At 45.2% G+C, this 25524-nt stretch overlaps 1 protein-coding gene across 2 annotated transcripts; it reads right to left on the reverse strand.

Annotated features, from left to right (window-relative positions):
* Nucleotides 1–1941: 1941 nt before the first annotated feature.
* GPR19 (G protein-coupled receptor 19) lies at nucleotides 1942–22866 on the reverse strand. Of its 2 annotated transcripts, none has more exons than XM_075210676.1 (2): nucleotides 22655–22866; nucleotides 1942–3896 (listed from the first exon to the last, which is right to left on the reverse strand). In XM_075210676.1, the coding sequence occupies exon 2, from the start codon at nucleotides 3872–3874 to the stop codon at nucleotides 2627–2629; it is 1248 nt and encodes a 415-aa protein (XP_075066777.1). In that variant the 5' UTR covers nucleotides 3875–3896; nucleotides 22655–22866; the 3' UTR covers nucleotides 1942–2626. The 2 variants fall into 2 exon arrangements, with proteins under 2 accessions (XP_075066777.1, XP_075066776.1); XM_075210675.1 differs by having other exon boundaries at nucleotides 1942–4077; nucleotides 22655–22865.
* Nucleotides 22867–25524: the final 2658 nt, after the last annotated feature.

A 25524-nucleotide genomic window follows, 5' to 3' on the forward strand; every position in this document is an offset into this window, starting at 1 on the left:
AGGACAGTCTGCGGCTGTGTCTACGCTCATCACACACTGAAATGCAGCTCATTCCCCCCTGAATTTCATATCGCCAGTGAGGGACAAGCGTGGCGGCAGAGTTTCAGATGTAAGTTAAAGAATACGTCCACCTAGATTTTTCCTTTATTTCATATCCTTCAATTGATAATCAAATTATTAACAAACACAGCTATTCATTAAGGTTAATAACATTTAGCGGTGGTGCTTCTGGGTGTTTTTTCTGCCCGAATGTCTCTTAATAGGGCCACACATTGTGATAATGGGCATTTAAAGCACCTGCGCACATTGCATTCAAGAGAGGCGCAAGGAAGCTGCTTTTACCTTGCTGCATATATCTAAATTAGGATTACCATGTCCCGGTTTTCCCAAATCAGTCCCCTTTTCACCCAAAAATCGTTAATAATACATATTATCCCGTAATTAAATTTCCAAATTAACAGGACAAGCGGGAATACGGTCTTAAAACTGGTTTAATATATTTAACGTAAAAACAAATATGAGGTTTTATGGTAAATCTTCGCTCACTTGTTTGCCCTGGTTTTCAGTTTAGAAATGATCCTGACTTAAATACGTTCTGTCACGTGGCAGAGATTCAAACGCCCCTAAAACACTTTAATATCAGGCCTAGCCTTCATAGTAATGACAATTGTTTTGTAACTTAGCTCCAACTTAATAAGGGTAAAACTCTGCACATTTAATGGTTAACTCTGAGGGGGTGGTTGGTTGGCAGAGGTGACACAGGTAAGGTAGGTGCAGATTGTTACCAGGATACACGACTGCTGCATAATGGTTGCCCGGACGACAGGACAAAGCGCCGGTCAATCATTAAACTGCGACGTAAAGTCATAAAGAACAGTCGTAGTGATCAGCTTTATATTTGCGGCCTGTTAGTGTAGGGTCCCTGCACAGCAGAGGTACGACCAATCAGAATAGGGGAATAGTAATGACGGCTGTGTATACAGCTAGAACATGTGTTTACAATCAGGAGCAACTGTAACAATGTAATGTATGTACAGTAGACAATAATAACATCGTAATAAATGTATTTCATTGTAAAACATTTCTTTTAAAAAAACAAACACTTTTTTTCTTATTTTGTAATGTTATATATTAATGACTATATTAATAACTGGTGACATTAATTTAATAGTTTTTATTATTTTCTGTGCGTTCTTTTGTGACTTTATATCCTACATACGTATTGGACGTACCCTGCAGTGTCTGTTAGAGCAGAGCGGAGCTAGATCCGTATTCATCAACAGACGTATCTTCACATCCGCTGCTTGCTGAATACGGACGTGCGTATATCTGATGTGCTTTTTGCGTTAGGTAATGAATCAGGCTCCATATGTCTCCCATATTGTACAGCACTTTAGAATATGTTGGCACCATAATTATAAATGACAGAGAAGTAATAAGGGCCTGAAAACAGGGGATGTGAATTACAAACTTTGCTCATCTGTGGGACACAGAGCAATCCTCCAACCAAACTCATCCGTCTTTCATGCGTATTCAACAAACAGGCCCCTCCCACTGGTATTACCGCTCAGAATAACAACGTTCCACGGTAGAATGCACAGCAGCTATTGAAGGCAATACAGACTTAGCTATGACCGTCATCTCACACCAATAAAGATTAATAGAAAACAATGGATGTAGCTCAGGATGATACAATGTCACAACTAAGTTATTTTACCCATTGTCATCGGTTTTTGCTCGTTGGGTTTACTCTGAATTTCATTTGCATTCCACCAAATGTAAAAATAGATTTGTGATATAGATTCCCATAGAAGCCAGCCCACACTCCCAGCTGTCACCAAGTGGTCCCTGCCAAGTACTGCCGTATCACACACCGTGGAAAGCGACAGGGAGACGGCAGAGAAAGTACCCACCCTCCGGTCAAGGAGTCTACCCAGGAGAGGAATTTGCCTGGAATCTTTTATTGAAATTTAGCCCTTTCTTAACAATTACTTACACGACAACATTCAAATTAAAGACATAGATCTCTCCGTTTTTCTGCTCTCACCCTTGCCAGCTCCACTGTACGGTGGCTAAGATGTTGATATTTATAACAGGACACATACTTGAGTAGATTGTTAACTATACTGAACAAGTAGGGGGGGGGGGTATTTTGCTGGGACTTATACTGAAGCTGGACACCTAAAATAAAACAACATTATTGTGAAAACTGTGAATGAAGCCGACTTTAACATGCATCAAATGCAACACAATGACAAGAGCGTGAAGTGCAAAATGCGTTAGTACTTTTTGTGTAAGTGATGAAATGCATTGGGTTGTACAGAATTTTTATCCCCGGCACTCATTGATGCATTTTATTTACAGAAAGAATCCCCAAATTTGTTTTACGTTCCCAGTTGTGTCAAAATAAATATTGCTTAAATTATTATTATTTTTTTTTTACAAAATAAAATCCAGTTCAGTCTTCTTGGGAATATCACTCTGGGTTAGTTTTCAAGTGGATTGTAGCGGCATAAATCGTCCCAGGGCCATCATGCCGCTTTGTACCAGGGCTGTCTGCGATGTGTTGGCGTTTTGTTTGGTAGACTAAGGGCTAACGGTGTGTGCCTTCTTTTTGACCATTGAGTCACACAAAAGTATTGGGAGGGTTGGAGTCAATGGGCCAAGCCAGTTTTTTCTCCTTGGCCTCACGGTCAAATGAGTCGTATACAGAGTCCGTAACTGCTGTTTTTCCTGGGACGGGCATTTCACAGATGCCAACATAGTTTCTTTTTGCCATTCGGGAGCTGGTAGTGATGGTATAAGCATTGCTCCTATAACATTTCATGGAGGACATACAGAAGGTCTCTTTCATGCCACGCCGGAAGTTGGCGTTGTATACCGAGTACAGTGTCGGCTTGGCGGCAGAGGACCCAAAAGAGAGCCAGGAGATGGCCAGGTAGGCGAGACAGCACTGCCGCTGGTCTCCTTCGTCCGGATGCCACAACTGGGCCACATAGAATGGCAACCAAGACACCAGGAAGATGGTATTGAGCATCAGGAACATTTTGATGGTTTTAACTTTGGTCCTGGGCACAATGTTCATGGTGCGTCTGACACTAAGCCTGTCCGTGCCAATACGCCAAATATATTTTACCACTTTCTGGTAAAAGAGGATGATGAGAACAGAGGGCACAAGGAAGCCCACTAGAAGATGGGCCACTCCATAAACTGCCCCATCCCAAGACGGGGGAGGGAAAAAGTTACAGTGTCCGTCCACGACATCATAAAAGAAGAAGGCCGGCGAAACAAAGGCGGCGTCAAAAAGCCATGAAGCCACGATCATCCTTTTGGCCTTTTCCCTGGAGACCTTGAAGCTCAGCGGGTAGAGGATGGTGTAGAAACGGTCAAGACAGATGGACAAGAGGACGTAAATTTGTACTCCAGGTGTCAAGTAGTGTAAATAACGTGCCAGTTTACACATGGCACTGCCCAGTGCCCAATGACCAGAGGTGACTTGTACCAGTGTAAATGGGGCACTGCCAAGGCTGAGCAGCAAGTCCGCACATGCCAGAGACACCACAAAGTAATTTGTGGTTGACTGCGTCCGCCGGCTTCTGTGGATGACAAGGCACACCAAAGCATTGCCAAAGACTGAAAGAATCCATATAACCCCAAAGACGAGGCCAGCCGCTGCTATCTCCCCAGGAAACAGAAGCTGAACCGGCACAGTGCTGTTCCTTCTTCCTGTGGTGCCATCTTTAAAAAGTCCAGGGATCAACGGTTCTCCAGCTGTCATCGGGCAGGTCGTTAAACTATTATTTGGCATCGGGTATAGAACTGTAGGTAGGATGAGACGAGGCCTCTGGGCATCCATTTCACGAGCAAACACCATCTTCAGGTGTAGACTTGAGGACCTGAGAAAGTCCAGAATGGGAAAGGAGAGAAAGTGATGAGGATGCAGAAGAAGAGGACATTAGTGGAAAGGCGGTGATGAAGATACCAAGGAAGAGTTCATTGGATAAGAGATGGTGATAAAGTACAGAGGAGGCGGGCATTAGAGGAGGGATAGTAATGAAGATACAGAAGATGTGCACCCTAGAGGAGGGATGGTGATGAGTACGAAGGAGAGGAGAAGGGGTGATGAGGGTATAGAAGAAGAAACATTAGAGAAGAGGAGTGATGAGGATACAGCAGAAGAGGATATTGGAGGAGAGGTGGTGATGAGAATGCAGAAGAAGAGGTCATTAGAGAAGAGGAAGTTATGAGGATACAGAAGACAACATTAGTGGAGAAGTGGTGATGAGGATATAAAGGAAGAGGACATTAGAGGAGAGGAGTTATGAGGATAAAGAGGAAGAGGACATTAGAGGAGAGGAGGTGATGAGGATATAAAGGAAGAGGATATTAGAGGAGAGGTGGTGATGAGGATACAGAAGAAGAGGACATTAGAGGAGAGGAGTGATGAGGATATAGAGGAAGAGGATATCGGAGGAGAGGTGGTGATGAATATATAGAGGAAGAGGATATCGGAGGAGAGGAGTGATGAGGATATAAAGGAAGAGGATATTAGAGGAGAGGTGGTGATGAGGATACAGAAGAAGAGGACATTAGAGGAGAGGAGTGATGAGGATATAGAGGAAGAGGATATCGGAGGAGAGGTGGTGATGAATATATAGAGGAAGAGGATATCGGAGGAGAGGAGTGATGAGGATATAGAGGAAGAGGACATTAGAGGAGAGGAGTGAAGAGGATATAAAGGAAGAGGATATTAGAAGAGAAGTGGTGATGAGGATATAAAGGAAGAGGATATCGGAGGAGAGGTGGTGATGAGGATATAAAGGAAGAGGATATTAGAGGAGAAGTGGTGATGAGGATATAAAGGAAGAGGATATCGGAGGAGAGGTGGTGATGAGGATATAGAGGAAGAGGATTTCGGAGGAGAGGAGTGATGAGGATATAAAGGAAGAGGATATTAGAGGAGAAGTGGTGATGAGGATATAAAGGAAGAGGATATCGGAGGAGAGGTGGTGATGAGGATATAGAGGAAGAGGATTTCGGAGGAGAGGAGTGATGAGGATATAGAGGAAGAGGACATTAGAGGAGAGGTGGTGATGAGGATATAAAGGAAGAGGATATCGGAGGAGAGGTGGTGATGAGGATATAGAGGAAGAGAGATTTGGAAAAAGATAAAATGATGAGGAGAAGACAAAATTAAATGTTGTGGTTGTTGAGGATGGAAAAGAAAAATGTGTGAGGTCAGACAGACAAAAGGGAAGGAAAAAACAGAAGACTAAAATCAGTAAATAATAAACATTATTATTCAATGCCAATATGTTACTTTTTGATGATCACTGTTTATAAAGCAGCTGATGGAACGTGGTTTATGTTCAGGGGGGGTGATTAGTGACATGAGAGGAGTAAATGTGCCCATAGAAAGCATCCAGTCTCCAGATCTGGATAGAGGATTGGTCGCCGTGGTCAATTGCAAATTCTGACCCTACAATGTTAGTTATTGAGCCCCAATTAAAGAAATGTCAGAGCTTTCCTAGACTGATAGCTCCGTGTTTATCATGTAATACAGTTTAGCGCAGTGTGACCAAGCTGGCAGGTGCCAAAAACACATAGCGGGCTTATTCCTCTGGAATAATTATATATATATTTATTATGTAAACAAATTCATTGTTTGCCCCGATTTACCCCCCATAGTATTCATGCCTCAGTTATTTTGACTCGACTACCTGTGCTAAAGCATGGAAATGCTGAAAACCTGGACTGTTGGGGAAAGAACCAGATTTAGGAGCCGCTGCTCTTACTGTTAATTTCCTGCCAGAGTTGGGGGCTCTAAAATGTGAAATAAAAAAAATCCTTCTATTTTGTCGGCAGGTCTCCTACAAGTTCTGCTAACGGCACCCAAACTGCCCTCTGACCGTACAGGGAGCAGGGTCATGTGACCCCCCAGCGAGGAGCCTGAGACGAGGTAACACCCCTGTAACCCCGTACAGCTGAGGTCAGCATAGAGCCGGCGTAGAGCAGCTGCTGGACGTCTCCATAACTGTCATGGAGGGGGGAGGACCCCTTTATAAAATATCTGTCTAAAAAAAAAGAAAACAAAAACTTCTGAAATTACAAAATTAGTTTATAAAGTTTCTAATAGAAAAAAAATATTTCTGTCCAACCATTTTCTGCTGTGTCCCGGTAAATGCCCAAATATCACCTAAACATAGAATCTATGTCCATGGGGGCTCACTGTAGGGTTTGCACACTTTTTGGATGTAAACAGTTGCACTCACACTGGGAGTAACTGAGATCTGGAGATTACATATTACACAGAGTTACAAAACTGCTGAGGGTGTTTTATTGCCTGGATAAGTCAGGTAATTAGATAAAGTATCCCAAATACAGACTCTATTACTGGCCCAGTGCCCTCCAACTAATTATGTGATGTTGCAGTGGCCATGACGAGGTAAGGGTTGTGCGGATATTATAGCAGCAATCCTGCACAGGACATTTTTTTCTTCTTTCTTAAACACCTGGATAAGAAGGTTTCAGCATGTATCTGATTTTTCTTAGCTATCCTACTACTAATCATTATCTCCTTTTCAAAAGCTCTCTGGTTGGCAAACAAAAATGTCTGCCAGGCACATTCAGTCTGCCGCACAGACACAGGCTCACTGCTATCAGCAGGTCATGTGATGGTAGAGAAGAGAAGTAGGATGTCACAGTGCAGACAGAGCTCAGAGGGGTGTTCCAAAGCCTCTCTGCTCACCACATCATGTGACATGTGACTGTGGTTGCCATGGTAGTCCAGACTACAAAATTAATACCAGCCTGAAGAAATAAAACAAGGGGAAATGGATAATACAAACAATAGTCGTATAGACAGTGATTTATGTAAAAAAAAAATACACTTGATCTTTCATTGGATGGCTGCTTTAATCAGTGAGGTCTTTATGAGCTTAGTATTAATACTATATGAGCTGCAGACTGGTCTTTTTTCTCCAATGGTTAGCTGTCTCTAAAATGTTACACACACACACACACACGGATAGATATATATATATATATATATATATATATATATATATATATATATATATATATATATATTAGGGATGAGCGCACTCGGATTTATGAAATCCGAGCCCACCCGAACGTTGCGGATCCGAGTCGGATCCGAGACAGATCCGGGTATTGGCGCCAAATTCAAAAGTGAAACTGAGGCTCTGACTCATAATCCCGTTGTCGGATCTCGCGATACTCGGATCCTATAAATTCCCAGCTAGTCGCCGCCATCTTCACTCGGGCATTGATCAGGGTAGAGGGAGGGTGTGTTAGGTGGTCCTCTGTGCTGTTTAGTTCTGTGCTGTTTAGTTCTGTGCTGTTTAGTTCTGTGCTGTTTAGTTCTGTGCTGTTTAGTTCTGTGCTGTGCTGTGCTGTGCTGTGCTGTGCTGTGCTGTGCTGTGTTCTGCAGTATCAGTCCAGTGGTGCTGTGTGCTGTGCTCTGTCCTTCTGAGGTCAGTGGTGCTGCTGGGTCCTGTGCTGTGTCCTGTTCAGTCCAGTGGTGCTGTGTCCTGTGCTCTGTGCTTCTAAGGGCATAGTTATTTCCCCAATATTCCCCTGTGTTTAAAAAAATAAAAAAAAGTTTTTTTAAAAAATACCAAAAACTACTTTAATTTTTTTTAATTACCACAAAATTTGCACAACCAATCCTGCAGTATAAGCCCATTGGTACTGCAATATTACCAAGTTCACACATTCAGCAGTAAAAGTCCAGTGGTACTGCAATATTACAAAGTTTACACATTCTGCAGTATCAGTCCAGTGGTGCTGTGTCCTGTGCTCTGTCCTGCTGAGTTCCGTAGTGCTGCTGGGTCCTGTGCCGTGTCCTGTTCAGTCCAGTGGTGCTGTGTCCTGTGCTCTGTGCTTCTAAGGGCATAGTTATTTCCCCATTATTCCCAAGTTTTTAAAAAATAAAAAAAAAGTAAAAAAAAATAAAAAATGTAAAAAAAAAAAAATATATATAATAATTATAACCAAATTTGCAAAACCAATCCAGCAGTATAAGTCCATTGGTACTGCAATATTACCAAGTTCACACATTCTGCAGTATCAGTCCAGTGGTGCTGTGTCCTGTGCTCTGTCCTGCTGAGTTCCGTAGTGCTGCTGGGTCCTGTGCCGTGTCCTGTTCAGTCCAGTGGTGCTGTGTCCTGTGCTCTGTGCTTCTAAGGGCATAGTTATTTCCCCACTATTCCCAAGTTTTTTAAAAATAAAAAAAAAGTAAAAAAAAATAAAAAATTTAAAAAAAAATAAATATATAATAATTATAACCAAATTTGCAAAACCAATCCAGCAGTATAAGTCCATTGGTACTGCAATATTACCAAGTTCACACATTCTGCAGTATCTTGTGCTACATATAATGGAGACCAAAAATTTGGAGGATAAAGTAGGGAAAGATCAAGACCCACTTCCTCCTAATGCTGAAGCTGCTGCCACTAGTCATGACATAGACGATGAAATGCCATCAACGTCGTCTTCCAAGCCCGATGCCCAATCTCGTAGTACCGGGCATGTAAAATCCAAAAAGCCCAAGTTAAGAAAAAGTAGCAAAAAGAGAAACTTTAAATCATCTGAGGAGAAACGTAAAGTTGCCAATATGCCATTTACGACACGGAGTGGCAAGGAACGGCTTAGGCCCTGGCCCGTGTTCATGACTAGTGGTTCAGCTTCACCCACGGATCTTAGCCCTCCTCCTCCTCCCCCCCCCTACAAAAAATTGAAGAGAGTTATGCTGTCAGCAACAAAACAGCAAACAACTCTGCCTTCTAAAGAGAAATTATCACAAATCCACAAGGCGAGTCCAAGGATGTTGGTGGTTGTCAAGCCTGACCTTCCCATCACTGTACGGGAAGAGGTGGCTCGGGAGGAGGCTATTGATGATGTAGCTGGCGCTGTGGAGGAACTTGATGATGAGGATGGTGATGTGGTTATTGTAAATGAGGCACCAGGGGGGGAAACAGCTGATGTCCATGGGATGAAAAAGCCCATCGTCATGCCTGGTCAGAAGACCAAAAAATGCACCTCTTCGGTCTGGAGTTATTTTTATCCAAATCCAGACAACCAATGTATGGCCATATGTAGCTTATGTAAAGCTCAAATAAGCAGGGGTAAGGATCTTGCCCACCTAGGAACATCCTCCCTTATACGTCACCTGAATAACCTTCATAGTTCAGTGGTTAGTTCAGGAACTGGGGCTAGGACCCTCATCGGTACAGGGACACCTAAATCCCGTGGTCCAGTTGGATACACACCAGCAACACCCTCCTCGTCAACTTCCTCCACAATCTCCATCAGATTCAGTCCTGCAGCCCAAGTCAGCAGCCAGACTGAGTCCTCCTCAATACGGGATTCATCCGAGGAATCCTGCAGCGGTACGCCTACTACTGCCACTGCTGCTGTTGCTGCTGTTAGTCGGTCATCTTCCCAGAGGGGAAGTCGTAAGACCGCTAAGTCTTTCACAAAACAATTGACCGTCCAACAGTCGTTTGCCATGACCACAAAATACGATAGTAGTCACCCTATTGCAAAGCGTATAACTGCGGCTGTAACTGCAATGTTGGTGTTAGATGTGCGCCCGGTGTCCGCCATCAGTGGAGTGGGATTTAGAGGGTTGATGGAGGTATTGTGTCCCCGGTACCAAATCCCCTCGAGATTCCACTTCACTAGGCAGGCGATACCAAAAATGTACAGAGAAGTACGATCAAGTGTCCTCAGTGCTCTTAAAAATGCGGTTGTACCCACTGTCCACTTAACCACGGACATGTGGACAAGTGGTTCTGGGCAAACGAAGGACTATATGACTGTGACAGCCCACTGGGTAGATGCATCCCCTTCCGCAGCAACAGCAACAGCTGCATCAGTAGCAGCATCTACAAAATGGCTGCTCATGCAAAGGCAGGCAACATTGTGTATTACAGGCTTTAATAAGAGGCACAACGCTGACAACATATTAGAGAAAATGAGGGAAATTATCTCCCAGTGGCTTACCCCACTTAGACTCTCATGGGGATTTGTGGTGTCAGACAATGCCAGTAACATTGTGCGGGCATTAAATATGGGCAATTTCCAGCACGTCCCATGTTTTGCCCACACCATTAATTTGGTGGTGCAGCATTACCTCAAGAGTGACAGGGGTGTGCAGGAGATGCTTGCGGTGGCGCGCAAAATTGCTGGACACTTTCGGCATTCAGCCAGTGCCTACCGCAGACTAGAGGCACATCAAAAAAGCATGAACCTGCCCTGCCATCACCTCAAACAAGAGGTTGTGACGCGCTGGAACTCCACCCTCTATATGCTGCAGAGGATGGAGGAGCAGCAAAAGGCCATTCAGGCCTACACAGCCACCTACGACATAGGCAAAGGAGTGGGGATGCGCCTCAGTCAAGCGCAGTGGAGACTGATTTCCGTGTTGTGCAAGGTTCTGCAGCCATTTGAACTTGACACACGAGAAGTCAGTTCCGACACTGCCAGCTTGAGTCAGGTCATTCCCCTGATCAGGCTGTTGCAGAAGCAGCTGGAGAAAGTGAGGGAGGAGCTGGTAAGCCATTGCGATTACACCAAGCATGTAGCTCTTGTGGATGTAGCCCTTCGTACGCTTTGCCAGGATCCGAGGGTGGTCACTCTTTTAAAGTCAGAGGAATACATTCTGGCCACCGTGCTCGATCCTCGGTTTAAAGCGTATGTTGTGTCTCTGTTTCCGGCGGACACAAGTCTACAGCGGTGCAAAGACCTGCTGGTCAGGAGATTGTCCTCTGAAGAGGACCGTGACATGGCAACAGCTCCTCCTTCATTTTCTTCCACATCTATGGCTGCGAGGAAAAAGCTCAGTTTTCCCAAAAGAGGCACTGGCGGGGATGCTGATAACATCTGGTCCGGACTGAAGGACCTGCCAACCATTGCAGACATGTCTACTCTCGCTGCATTGGATGCTGTCACAATAGAAAAAATTGTGGATGATTACTTTGCTGACACCATCCAAGTAGACATGTCAGACAGTCCATATTGTTACTGGCAGGAAAAAAAGGCAGTTTGGAAGCCCCTGTACAAACTGGCTCTATTTTACCTGAGTTGTCCCCCCTCCAGTGTGTACTCGGAAAGAGTTTTTAGTGCAGCGGGGAACCTGGTCAGTGAGCGGCGAAGGAGGTTGCTTCCTCACAACGTTGAAAAAATGATGTTTATAAAAATGAATAATCAATTCCTCAATGAAGTACAGCACTGCCCTCCAGATACTACAGAGGGACCTGTGGTTGTGGAGTCCAGCGGGGACGAATTGATAATGTGTGATGAGGAGGAAGTACACACTGTAGGGGGAGAGGAATCAGAGGTTGAGGATGAGGACGACATCTTGCCTCAGTAGAGCCTGTTTAGTCTGTACAGGGAGAGATGAATAGCTTTTTTGGTGTGGGGGCCCAAACAAACCAATCATTTCAGCCAAAGTTGTTTGGTAGGCCCTGTCGCTGAAATGATTGGTTTGTTAAAGTGTGCATGTCCTATTTAAACAACATAAGGGTGGGTGTGAGGGCCCAAGGACAATTCCATCTTGGACCTTTTTTTTTTGCATTATATGACCAATCAACAGTCGTTTGCCATGTTCAAAAAGTAAAACCAAATTTAAAAAAATACAAGAAATTAAACCAAAAGTAAAATGCCGTGTCATAATTTAAAACAAGAGGTATTGACGTGCTCTAAAACTACTGTATTGTTGTTTATATTTTATAAACACTACACTTGAAAGCTTGAGTCTTTCAATAAAAAAGTAACTGTCCATTGCACGAATATTTGCAACAGGGACAATTTTAGGGTTAAGAAAGTCAACTAATAACACTTCGACGCTGTCTGTCTTTATAAACACTACACTTGGAAGTTGGAGGAGGTATTGTGGCCCCGGCACCAAATTTACTACCGGGGCCACTCCACTGTGCAGTCCATATTTAGGTGTATCAGATATTAAACAACGGTGACAGTTGATGCCCAATTTTTTAATTATATTGTGGCCTCGGTACCAAATTGTGTACCGGGGCCACCACACTACGCAGTCCAGATACTTGTTTGGTGGAATTCAGACCAGTTGAGGGTTTTATTATTATTATATTGTGTGGACCACTCTATCTATACCACACTACAACTCTATACCACTCTATTTCATACTTTAATTCTATTTCATACTTTAATTCTATTTCATACTTTAATTCTATTTCATACTTTAATTCTATTTCATACTTTAATTCTATTTCATACTTTAATTCTATTACTAATTACCATAAAGAGGAACAAAATAAACCAATTTTACCAAAAGTATAATATGACTTAGACTTACAAACACTACACTTGAAAGATCGTGCCTTTAAATGAAAAAGTCAGTCTTCATTGCACGACTATGTGCAACAGGGACAGTTTTTTGGGTTTACAAAGTCAAACAATAACACTTTGACCCTGTCTGTCTGGGATCTCAATGACGAATTGTCTGTACCATGTTTGGAGGAGGTATTGTGGCCCCGGTATCAAATTGGGTACCGGGGCCACCCCACTATGCAGTCCAGATACTTGTTTGGTGGAATTCTGACACGTGGAGGGTTTTTTAATTATATTGTGGCCTCGGTACCAAATTGTGTACCGGGGCCACCACACTACGCAGTCAAGATAGATAGATGCGTATCATAGATAAAGTACATTCAGTGGTGTGGGGCAAATTGAAAAATATTCAAAATGCACTGACATTATCAAAAACAAGAGGTTGTCACACGCTAAAACTCCAACATGTATATGATGGAGAGGATGGAGGAGCAGCCGTATGTGTAGTGTAATGCAGATCTGTTGAAGGTTTTTTATATATTTTATTGTGGTGCCCAGTGCCCACTCCTCTACGCAGTCCAGGTACATTTATTGGTGCGAATCATAAAAGTTCAGGGTTTTTAATATATTGTGGTGACCCACTCCTCTACGCAGTCCAGGTACAATTATTGGTGCGAATCATAAAAGTTCAGGGTTTTTAATATATTGTGGTGACCCACTCCTCTACGCAGTCCAGGTACATTTATTGGTGCGATTCATAAAAGTTCAGGGTTTTTAAGATATTGTGGTGACCCACTCCTCTACGCAGTCCAGGTACATTTATTGGTGCGATTCATAAAAGTTCAGGGTTTTTAAGATATTGTGGTGACCCACTCCTCTACGCAGTCCAGGTACATTTATTGGTGCGATTCATAAAAGTTCAGGGTTTTTAAGATATTGTGGTGACCCACTCCTCTACGCAGTCCAGGTACATTTATTGGTGCGATTCATAAAAGTTCGGGGTTTTTAAGATATTGTGGTGACCCACTCCTCTACGCAGTCCAGGTACATTTATTGGTGCGAATCATAAAAGTTCAGGGTTTTTAATATATATTGTGGTGACCCACTCCTCTACGCAGTCCAGGTACATTTATTGGTGCGAATCATAAAAGTTCAGGGTTTTTAATATATATTGTGGTGACCCACTCCTCTACGCAGTCCAGAAAGATACCTTGTTGCAACGTTTTGGACTAATAACTATATTGTGAGGTGTTCAGAATACACTGTAAATTAGTGGAAATGCTTGTTATTGAATGTTATTGAGGTTAATAATAGCCTAGGAGTGAAAATAAGCCCAAAAACTTGATTTTTAAACTTTTTATGTTTTTTTCAAAAAAAATCCGAATCCAAAACCTTAAATCCGAACCGAGACCTTTCGTCAAGTGTTTTGCGAGACAAATCCGAACCTCAAAAATAACGAAAATCCGGATCCAAAACACAAAACACGAGACCTCAAAAGTCGCCGGTGCACATCCCTAATATATATATATATACACATACATAATAACATACATATATATATATATATACATATGTACACTGTACCAGCGGTGACCCAAAAGTCCTCGAGAGCTACCAACAGGTCATGTTTTCAGGATGTCTTTAATCATGCGCGGATGAGTTTATCTATTCGGCTGGGTCAGTAATTATCCCACTTGTTTCTACAGACAGAAATCCTGAATCTGGGACCTGTTGGAGGCTCTTGAGGACTGATTTTGAGCACTATGTACTATGCCATCCTGCACTATGCCGTCCTGCACTCCTGCACTATGCCATCCTGCACTATGCCATCCTGCACTATGCCGTCCTGCACTCCTGCACTATGCCATCCTGCACTATGCCATCCTGCACTATGCCGTCCTGCACTATGCCGTCCTGCACTCCTGCACTATGCCGTCCTGCACTATGCCATCCTGCACTATGCCGTCCTGCACTCCTGCACTATGCCATCCTGCACTATGCCATCCTGCACTATGCCGTCCTGCACTCCTGCACTATGCCATCCTGCACTATGCCATCCTGCACTATGCCGTCCTGCACTATGCCGTCCTGCACTATGCCGTCCTGCACTCCTGCACTATGCCGTCCTGCACTATGCCATCCTGCACTATGCCGTCCTGCACTCCTGCACTATGCCATCCTGCACTATGCCATCCTGCACTATGCCGTCCTGCACTATGCCATCCTGCACTATGCCATCCTGCACTATGCCGTCCTGCACTCCTGCACTATGCCATCCTGCACTATGCCGTCCTGCACTCCTGCACTATGCCATCGTGCACTATGCCGTCCTGCACTCCTGCACTATGCCATCCTGCACTATGCCATCCTGCACTCCTGCACTATGCCATCCTGCACTATGCCATCCTGCACTCCTGCACTATGCCATCCTGCACTATGCCGTCCTGCACTCCTGCACTATGCCATCCTGCACTATGCCGTCCTGCACTCCTGCACTATGCCATCCTGCACTATGCCGTCCTGCACTCCTGCACTATGCCGTCCTGCACTCCTGCACTATGCCATCCTGCACTATGCCATCCTGCACTCCTGCACTATGCCATCCTGCACTATGCCGTCCTGCACTCCTGCACTATGCCATCCTGCACTATGCCATCCTGCACTCCTGCACTATGCCATCCTGCACTATGCCGTCCTGCACTATGCCGTCCTGCACTCCTGCACTATGCCATCCTGCACTATGCCGTCCTGCACTCCTGCACTATGCCATCCTGCACTATGCCGTCCTGCACTATGCCGTCCTGCACTCCTGCACTATGCCATCCTGCACTATGCCGTCCTGCACTCCTGCACTATGCCGTCCTGCACTCCTGCACTATGCCATCCTGCACTATGCCGTCCTGCACTCCTGCACTATGCCATCCTGCACTATGCCGTCCTGCACTCCTGCACTATGCCATCCTGCACTATGCCGTCCTGCACTATGCCATCCTGCACTATGCCATCCTGGAGCACAGCATGATAACTGCAGGCACCAGCGGAGCAGAGGTCCTGCGCCGTTCCCTCAATACGCCCAGCAGCGATGACGTCCTTGGTTTCCATGGAGCTGCCTAAATGCTGCAGAGAGAGACGGTCATTATGCGGCCTTGGAGACCGGTATGGATAAAGAGGGGGTGGGGGGAGGTTGAATTCATTAGCCCAGCTGAATCCCAGACTTAGACATTAACCCTTCCACAGCCGCAGAGGAGACGGGGATAACCAATGTGACGTGACTGAGAAACTTGTATCCCTTCTAGCAACGTTCAGAAACAGCCAAAGAAGAAATAACTAGGATTACTGAAAACCCAAACAGTATGACTCATGTCACATATACTGTGTATACCTGGACACAGACTTCACTGACCACTAAAAAATACTTGCCAACTCTCCCGGAATACCCGGGAGACTCCCGAATTCCGGGTAGGTCTCCCGGACGAGCTGTTAATTCTCCCGCATCTGTTCACTTCCTAGTGAAGTGGGCAGATTTCAAGCCTCCATAATGCGATCCTCCGGGAATCGCATCATTTTGGACCTCCCCCCATGTTAAAATGATGCGTTTGCGTCATTACGTCACATGAGGCGTGGTCAGAATGATGTGATCTGCGGAGCCCCGCCCCTTTATGCCCACCTCTACTCCGAGACTCCTGGAGGCCAGTCTTGGCAACTATGCTCTAAAAACAAAGGGTCTGAGTCAGACACGTTGGGTGTAATTTAGGCTAAAAAAAAGATGTCCATAAAAACAGCGTACGGATGCGGCAAGGGGTGTGATCTTGCTATGAGGCCTGGCAATGCTTGTTGCACCGCTGTGCGGGGGCATCTCTATAAAGGTCGTAGGTATCTCAAGGGGTTTCCCACCTTCATACGACATTATCATTGAGCTTGTACAGTCCCTCCTGCAACTTCTACTAAATGCTTTGTACCCCGGGATTTATATCATCCAGTAATTTGTTTTCCTGGGATACGACACAACGTTGCTCTCAGGATACAATCGGATCTTCCGTCTACAACCGAGAATTCCCGGTGACTTATCAGCAGTGACAGAACACCCGGCCTGCGCTGGACGTCAGTACGCACCGCGCGCTCTGCAGAAATGTTTTCTTACCATGTTGGATAATCATAGGCCTCAGTTAGACAAGCCACACTGCGCTGCGAGTGGGGGCAAAGTGCATTTATTATTTTTGCATGCAGAGATAATAGTGGCTGCTTTTGCATATAACACACAAATACCGGGCAGCTTAATTTTTACACTGCAATTTAGACCTGAGCTAAGACACGCCCCCTCCCAACATTTAATCTGGCTGCGCGGTTTAAAATTGCTCTACACATATGTTACATGGTGAGTGCGGTACAGTCTGACGCTAAAGGCACTAACGGTAAAATTAATCCTTCTAAAAATCCTATGAACTCCGTACTTGCCTACTGTTCCGGAGTATCCTGGACTTCAGGAATTCCCGTATTCCCGAGTTTCAGGGACTCCCCCAAGGAGAGTGGCCCCCCTCCCGGATCCTTGTGAATTGGGCAGGGTGCTCTATCTTTCTAGAATACTTTTATTTCCCGTCCGCTGTAGATGTCTAATGTCTATCATCACAACGGTGGGCGGGGCAAGATGGCGCAAATTTCCATAATCACGTCCCTCGGAATCGTCCCTTGGACCAAGGAAGGGAGGTAAAAAAAAAGAGTCAAGTATGACAAGGATAGCAGCAGCTCACTACAGGAAAAAAGTGCTTTAATATTTAAGAAATTATTTTCAAAATATTTGTTTTTATTTTTATTTTTTTTAAATTCTCCTATTTTTTTTATTTTAAATTGAAAGCGTAATTGAAAGCTGAACTGCAGACGTTTAGTTCCACTGCTCATGCGTCCAAGCTGGCCTAGCGAAGCGGAAAGTTCAGCCTTGATGCCGCCGGTAAATTTTAGTAGTAAATGGCGGCGTATGAGATTCTCTATCGCTGCGGTAAATAGAGGGCAACGATTTTTACACCATTATAACTAACGATCCGACCTCTGTTTCACGTGACCCCGCACTTTGCAAAGATGAGTATTCACAGTGATACAAAGTCTGAGGTCATGCGAAACAGCTGTCGGATTGGTACTTAGTTTAATTTGGACAAACAAATTCTATTGTGTACGGAAGTTGATAGAAACAGTAATTTGCATATTAAATGAAGTGGGAGGTGGCTGAAATAGTAAAATCTTCAGTACGATCGGCTCCTAGAAAAGTCTCTGCTTCCACAAGTTATGGTCCAGACTGCAGCCCGGTCATCAAACAACCGGACCAGAGACAAACATGGAAGGCCGGATCCCAGCGGCTTAATCAATACAAACAGATTGTGGTCATCACATAACTATTTTCTGTCTGTCGGAAATTACAAAAGTCCGATGGGATTTATTCCCGCCGGTGTGAGGGTCTTAGTGTGTGGGTCTTAGTGTGTGGGTCTTAGTGTGTGGGTCTTAGTGTGAGGGTCTTAGTGTGAGGGTCTTAGTGTGTGGGTCTTAGTGTGTGGGTCTTAGTGTGTGGGTCTTAGTGTGAGGGTCTTAGTGTGAGGGTCTTAGTGTGTGGGTCTTAGTGTGAGGGTCTTAGTGTGTGGGTCTTAGTGTGTGGGTCTTAGTGTGTGGGTCTTAGTGTGAGGGTCTTAGTGTGAGGGTCTTAGTGTGAGGGTCTTAGTGTGTGGGTCTTAGTGTGAGGGTCTTAGTGTGAGGGTCTTAGTGTGTGGGTCTTAGTGTGTGGGTCTTAGTGTGAGGGTCTTAGTGTGAGGGTCTTAGTGTGAGGGTCTTAGTGTGAGGGTCTTAGTGTGTGGGTCTTAGTGTGAGGGTCTTAGTGTGAGGGTCTTAGTGTGAGGGTCTTAGTGTGTGGGTCTTAGTGTGTGGGTCTTAGTGTGAGGGTCTTAGTGTGTGGGTCTTAGTGTGAGGGTCTTAGTGAGGGCCCACAAGGTGCCCCATCTCATCCTGTATGTATTACCCAGTATTGTTTTATTATTGTTTGTTTCCAATTGTAAAGCGCTACGGAATCTGCTGGTGCTATATAAGTATAAAATGTTATAAATAAATAAATGTTGATGATGATGATCCCAATTCCTGGAATGTTGGGGGTATGATTCAGGCGAATTAAAATCAACTGGAAATAAGGAAATCGCCCTTAAACAGTCTGTCCTGTGGCCCAATAATGTACCAGGAAACACTAAAGGATCCCAATATTGGAGCAGAGAAGGAAGAGGGGATATGATTGCAGCTGTCCGATATATAAAGGGCTTTATCAAGATACAGGGGAAATATTCTACTGGGGAATAGAATTGTTAGAGCAAGACATAAAACTGTGTGGGAGGTTTAGGGGAAATATGGAGGAAGATTTAATTTACTGAAAGGGTAGTAGAGAGGTGGAACAGTCTCCCAATAGAGGTGGTAGACACTAACTCAGTAGGGGATATAAACAAGCACATGATAGGCCAAAGGTCACCCTACATCTGACAAGACCTACGGATCAGAAGGGTCTCCGGCTATTAGAAGTAAAGATGGGCGGACTGATGTCAAATTGTAGGTTTCTATGTCACACGAACCTGGTGTAAAAGCCAATGGCTGGTTTTTCGAACACCCGGGATTTTTTGAAGGGATCACACAGAGGCTCCTGGGTACAATCAGACGCCCTCCTGTGCGGCCCTCAGCGCTGCCCCTCATACGATCCATCATAGTGACCAGCAGGCGGGTGTAGGAGGATTATACCGCCCGGGACCAACTACATCTGATCTGCAGAATGAGCTCCAGCATTTACAGTCAGTGAATATATGTAAGATACACAGAGCCCGGTCTGTAACCTCCTGGGCTGTAGCTGCACCTCCGGGTTACTGGGAGAATCACACATTTGTTTTTATTTTAATCATTTAAGATTTGGTGGCTGTAAACATATTTCCCTATAAATCTTATTAATGTCAAATATACACAGTACAACTACTCTTACTGCATATGTTGGATGCAATTCCCTCTATCTATCCTCATGTGACGCATATAGACATATATACCGCATGGGACGCTTATAGACACATATACCGCATGTGACACGTATAGACACATATACCGCGTGTGATATGTATACACATGTAATGCATATAGACACATATACCGCATGGGCCGCGTATAGACACCAATACCGCATGGGCCGCGTATACACACCAATACCGCATGGGCCGCGTATACACACCAATACCGCATGGGCCGCGTATAGACACCAATACCGCATGTGATGCGTATACACACATATACCGCATGTGACGCGTATAGACACCAATACCACATGGGACGCGTATAGACACATATACCACATGTGACGCGTATAGACACCAATACCGCATGGGACGCGTATAGACACCAATACCGCATGGGACGCGTATAGACACATATACCACATGTGATGCGTATACACACATATACCGCATGTGACACGTATAGACACATATTCCGCATGTGATGCGCATAGACACATATATCACATGTGACGCGTATAGACACATATACCTCTTGTGATATGGATACACATGTGAAGCGTATACACACATATACCGCATGTGACGTGTATGGACACATATACCGCATATGACGTGTATACACACACATATACCGCATGTGACACGTATAGACACATATACCGCATGTGATATGTATACACATGTGATGCGTATACACACATATACCACATGTGACGCGTATACACACACATATACCACATGTGACGCGTATACACACACATATACCGCATGTGACGCGTATAGACACATATACCGCATGTAACGCGTATACACACATATACCGCATGTGACGCGTATAGACACATATACCGCATGTAACGCGTATACACACATATACCACATGTGACGTATATACACAAATATACCGCTTGTGACGCGTATAGACACATATACCGCATGGGATGCGTATAGACACATATTCCGCATGTGACGCGTATACACATATACCGCATGGGACGTGTATAGACACATATACCACATGTGACGTGTATACATAAATATGCCGCTTGTGACATGTATACACACATATATACCGCATGGGACGCGTATAGACACATATACTGCATGGGACGCGTATATACACATATACCACATGTGACGCGTATACACACATATACCGCATGTGACACGTATAGACACATATACCGCATGGGACGTGTATAGACACATATACCGCATGTGACGCGTATACACATATACCGCATGTGACATGTATACACACATATACCGCATGGGACGCGTATAGACACATATACCACATGTGACGCGTATACACACATATACCGCATGTGACACGTATAGACACATATACCGCATGTGATATGTATACACATGTGATGCGTATACACACATATATACCGCATGTGACGCGTATAGACACATATACCGCATGTGACGCGTATAGACACATATACCTCTTGTGATATGGATGCACATGTAAAGCGTATACACACATATACCGCATGTGACGTGTATGGACACATATACCGCATATGACGTGTATACACACACATATACCGCATGTGACACGTATAGACACATATACCGCATGTGATATGTATACACATGTGATGTGTATACACACATATACCACATGTGACGCGTATACACACATATATACCGCATGTGACGCGTATACACACATATACCGCATGTGACACGTATAGACACATATACCGCATGGGACGTGTATAGACACATATACCGCATGTGACGAGTATACACACATATACCGCTTGTGGCGTGTATAGACACATATACCGCATGGGATGCGTATAGACACATATTCCGCATGTGACGAGTATACACACATATACCGCTTGTGGCGTGTATAGACACATATACCGCATGGGATGCGTATAGACACATATTCCGCATGTGACACGTATAGACACATATACCGCATGGGACGTGTATAGACACATATACCACATGTGACGCGTATACATAAATATACCGCTTGTGACATGTATACACACATATACCGCATGGGACGCGTATAGACACATATACCACATGTGACGCATATACACACATATACCGCATGTGACACGTATAGACACATATACCGCATGGGACGTGTATAGACACATATACCGCATGTGACGCGTATACACATATACCACATGTGACATGTATACACACATATACCGCATGGGACGCGTATAGACACATATACCGCATGTGACATGTATACACACATATACCGCATGTGACACGTATAGACACATATACCGCATGGGACGTGTATAGACACATATACTGCATGTGACGCGTATACACGTATACCGCATGTGACATGTATACACACATATACCGCATGGGACGCGTATAGACACATATACCACATGTGACGCGTATACACATATACTGCATGTGACATGTATACACACATATACCGCATGGGACGCGTATAGACACATATACCACATGTGACGCATATACACATATACTGCATGTGACGCATATACACACATATACCGCATGTGACACGTATAGACACATATTCCGCATGTGACGCGTATACACATATACCGCATGTGACGTGTGTACACACATATACCGCATGTGACGTGTATACACAAATATACCGCTTGTGACGTGTATACACAAATATACTGCATGTGATGTGTATTATATATTTTAAAATGTCACAATTTTTCTTCAGTATGACTGTGGCCAATACATTACTGCTCATTTATAGCCCATAAATGTACAGCATGGAGCACACAATGTTCCCTCCGTCTTACACACAGCGCGGGCCTCTCCCCCAGTTATTATAATACACAACAGGATCCTCTGAGAGTGAATTATAATATACAGCACAATCCTCTCCCCAAAGTAACTTTCTCTCTTACAGAAGCACCCAGCTGCTCAGCAGGTGCAGGATTTCAGGATAACCACTGATTCCTGGCCATCTATAGTGGGCAGAGGGTGCTGATCTTTCACATTTATACAGCCCCTTCTAGCAAATTCCTGTGTTGTCAATGTGTGCACCCCAATTTAATGAATGATTTCTGCAGGCTTCTGAAGCCATGTACTCAGCGCTGTACCCTGTCATATGTCTGTCCCTCGACCACGTACTGATGGCCCAGGTGCCAGGCCTGCCCATCCTCTCCTTCCTAGAAGGCCCCTGAACCACCTAACATGTACCAGATACACAGTGCTGTCTATGTGCAAGGACTGACCCCTCTCCCTGTACTATACACAGCCCTGTGTGACAGTATACCCAGCACAATGTATCCAGCTGCTGTGAGCACACTCACCTCTGGGATACACTGTATCAGTCTGACAGCACCTCCAGCTGGTGGGATGGGGGGGCTCCCCCGGGGCTGCATCCCCAGCTCAGGCTCCTCTCACGGCAGATCCATCCTGTGCCCGGGAGAAGGAGGCAATGTTCACATCGTCACTGCAACAAAGCATCGGGGGTGCTGGGCTGTACCAACACAGACCCTCCCCCTGTCTCCAGCACACACAGAGGTGGGGGTCTGCTCCATGCATTGCCTGACTGTGAGTGCAGGACTCATACTACAAGGGGGGGGGGGGGCTGTCTATCACACTCATACTACAGGGGGGCTGTCTATCACACTCATACTACAGGGGGACTGTCTATCACACTCATACTACAAGGGGGGCTGTCTATCACACTCATACTACAAGGGGGGGGGCTGTCTATCACACTCATACTACAAGGGGGCTGTCTATCACACTCATACTACAGGGGGGCTGTCTATCACACTCATACTACAAGGGGACTGTCTATCACACTCATACTACAGGGGGGCTGTCTATCACACTCATACTACGGGGGGGGGGCTGTCTATCACACTCATACTACGGGGGGGGGGGGCTGTCTATCACACTCATACTACAAGGGGACTGTCTATCACATTCATACTACAAGGGGACTGTCTATCACACTCATACTACAGGGGGGCTGTCTATCACACTCATACTACGGGGGGGGGGGGGCTGTCTATCACACTCATACTACAAGGGGACTGTCTATCACATTCATACTACAAGGGGACTGTCTATCACACTCATACTACAGGGGGGCTGTCTATCACACTCATACTACAGGGGGGCTGTCTATCACACTCATACTACAGGGGGGCTGTCTGTATCACACTCATACTACAGGGGGGCTGTCTATCACACTCATACTACAGGGGGGGGGGCTGTCTATCACACTCATACTACAGGGGGACTGTCTATCACACTCATACTACGGGGGGGGGCTGTCTATCACACTCAGACTACAAGGGGGCTGTCTATCACACTCATACTACAGGGGGACTGTCTATCACACTCATACTACAGGGGGGCTGTCTATCACACTCATACTACAGGGGGGCTGTCTATCACACTCATACTACAGGGGGGCTGTCTATCACACTCATACTACAGGGGGGGCTGTCTATCACACTCATACTACAGGGGGGCTGTCTATCACACTCATACTACAGGGGGCTGTCTATCACACTCATACTACAGGGGGGGGGGGTTGTCTATCACACTCATACTACAGGGGGGGGCTGTCTATCACACTCATACTACAGGGGGGGGCTGTGTATCACATTCATACTACAAGGGGGCTGTCTATCACACTCATACTACAGGGGGACTGTCTATCACACTCATACTACAGGGGGGGCTGTCTATCACACTCATACTACAGGGGTGGGCTGTCTATCACACTCATACTACAGAGGGACTGTCTATCACACTCATACTACAGGGGGACTGTCTATCACACTCATACTACAGGGGGGCTGTCTATCACACTCATACTACAGGGGGGGCTGTCTATCACACTCATATTACAGGGGGGCTGTCTGTATCACACTCATACTACAAGGGGGCTGTCTATCACACTCATACTACAGGGGGGGGCTGTCTATCACACTCATACTACAAGGGGACTGTCTTTCACACTCATACTACAGGGGGGCTGTCTATCACACTCATACTACAGGGGGGGGGGCTGTCTATCACACTCATACTACAAGGGGACTGTCTATCACACTCATACTACAGGGTTGCTGTCTATCACACTCATACTACAGGGGGACTGTCTATCACACTCATACTACAGGGGGGCTGTCTATCACACTCATACTACAGGGGGGCTGTCTATCACACTCATACTACAGGGGGGGCTGTCTATCACACTCATACTACAGGGGGGGCTGTCTATCACACTCATACTACAGGGGGGCTGTCTATCACACTCATACTACAAGGGGACTGTCTATCACACTCATACTACAGGGGGGGCTGTCTATCACACTCATACTACAGGGGGGCTGTCTATCACACTCATACTACAAGGGGACTGTCTATCACACTCATACTACAAGGGGGCTGTCTATCACACTCATACTACAGGGGGGGGGGGCTGTCTATCACACTCATACTACAAGGGGACTGTCTATTACACTCATACTACAGGGGGGCTGTCTATCACACTCATACTACAGGGGGGGGGCTGTCTATCACACTCATACTACAAGGGGACTGTCTATCACACTCATACTACAGGGGGGCTGTCTATCACACTCATACTACAGGGGGGCTGTCTATCACACTCATACTACAGGGGGGGCTGTCTATCACACTCATACTACAGGGAGGCTGTCTGTATCACACTCATACTGCGGTAGGACTGTGTGTACCTCACTCATACTATAGGGGGATTGTCTGTATCACACTCATACTACAAAGAGACTGTCTGCAGTACACACAGGGGAGGGGGTGTGATTCATACATTGCCTCAGCTTAAGTATGAGTGCAGGACTCCACCACACTCATACTGCAGGCTAACTGATTCTACCACACAAAGTGCCTTAATTAGCCTTGGAAGTCCAGCTCCGAGATGCAAAATGTGCTTTGCTGCACTGAAGTAGAATGTGACCACATTTACAGTTAAGCACATCTTGCATTTGTGGACCCCCATGAGTGGCAGATTAGGGGTTATGTACAGTCTAGACTACCTCTAGATATGTCTAATAGGAGGCGTATCTATTGTATGTCAGTAAGGACTGGTGTAAAGATACTCAGTAATGATGCCCCCAATGTAAGTCTGACACAGCCAAGTTGGTGCCAGGCGGAATTCGCGCAGGAAATGTGCAGC

The sequence above is a fragment of the Mixophyes fleayi genome, chromosome 4 (genome assembly GCF_038048845.1).
Source record: "Mixophyes fleayi isolate aMixFle1 chromosome 4, aMixFle1.hap1, whole genome shotgun sequence".
NCBI lineage: Eukaryota > Metazoa > Chordata > Amphibia > Anura > Limnodynastidae > Mixophyes > Mixophyes fleayi.

Coding starts and splice junctions, on each gene's coding strand:
- GPR19 (XM_075210676.1), bottom strand. CDS start 3,874: ATGGTGTTTGCTCGTGAAATGGATGCCCAGAGGCCTCGTCTCATCCTA.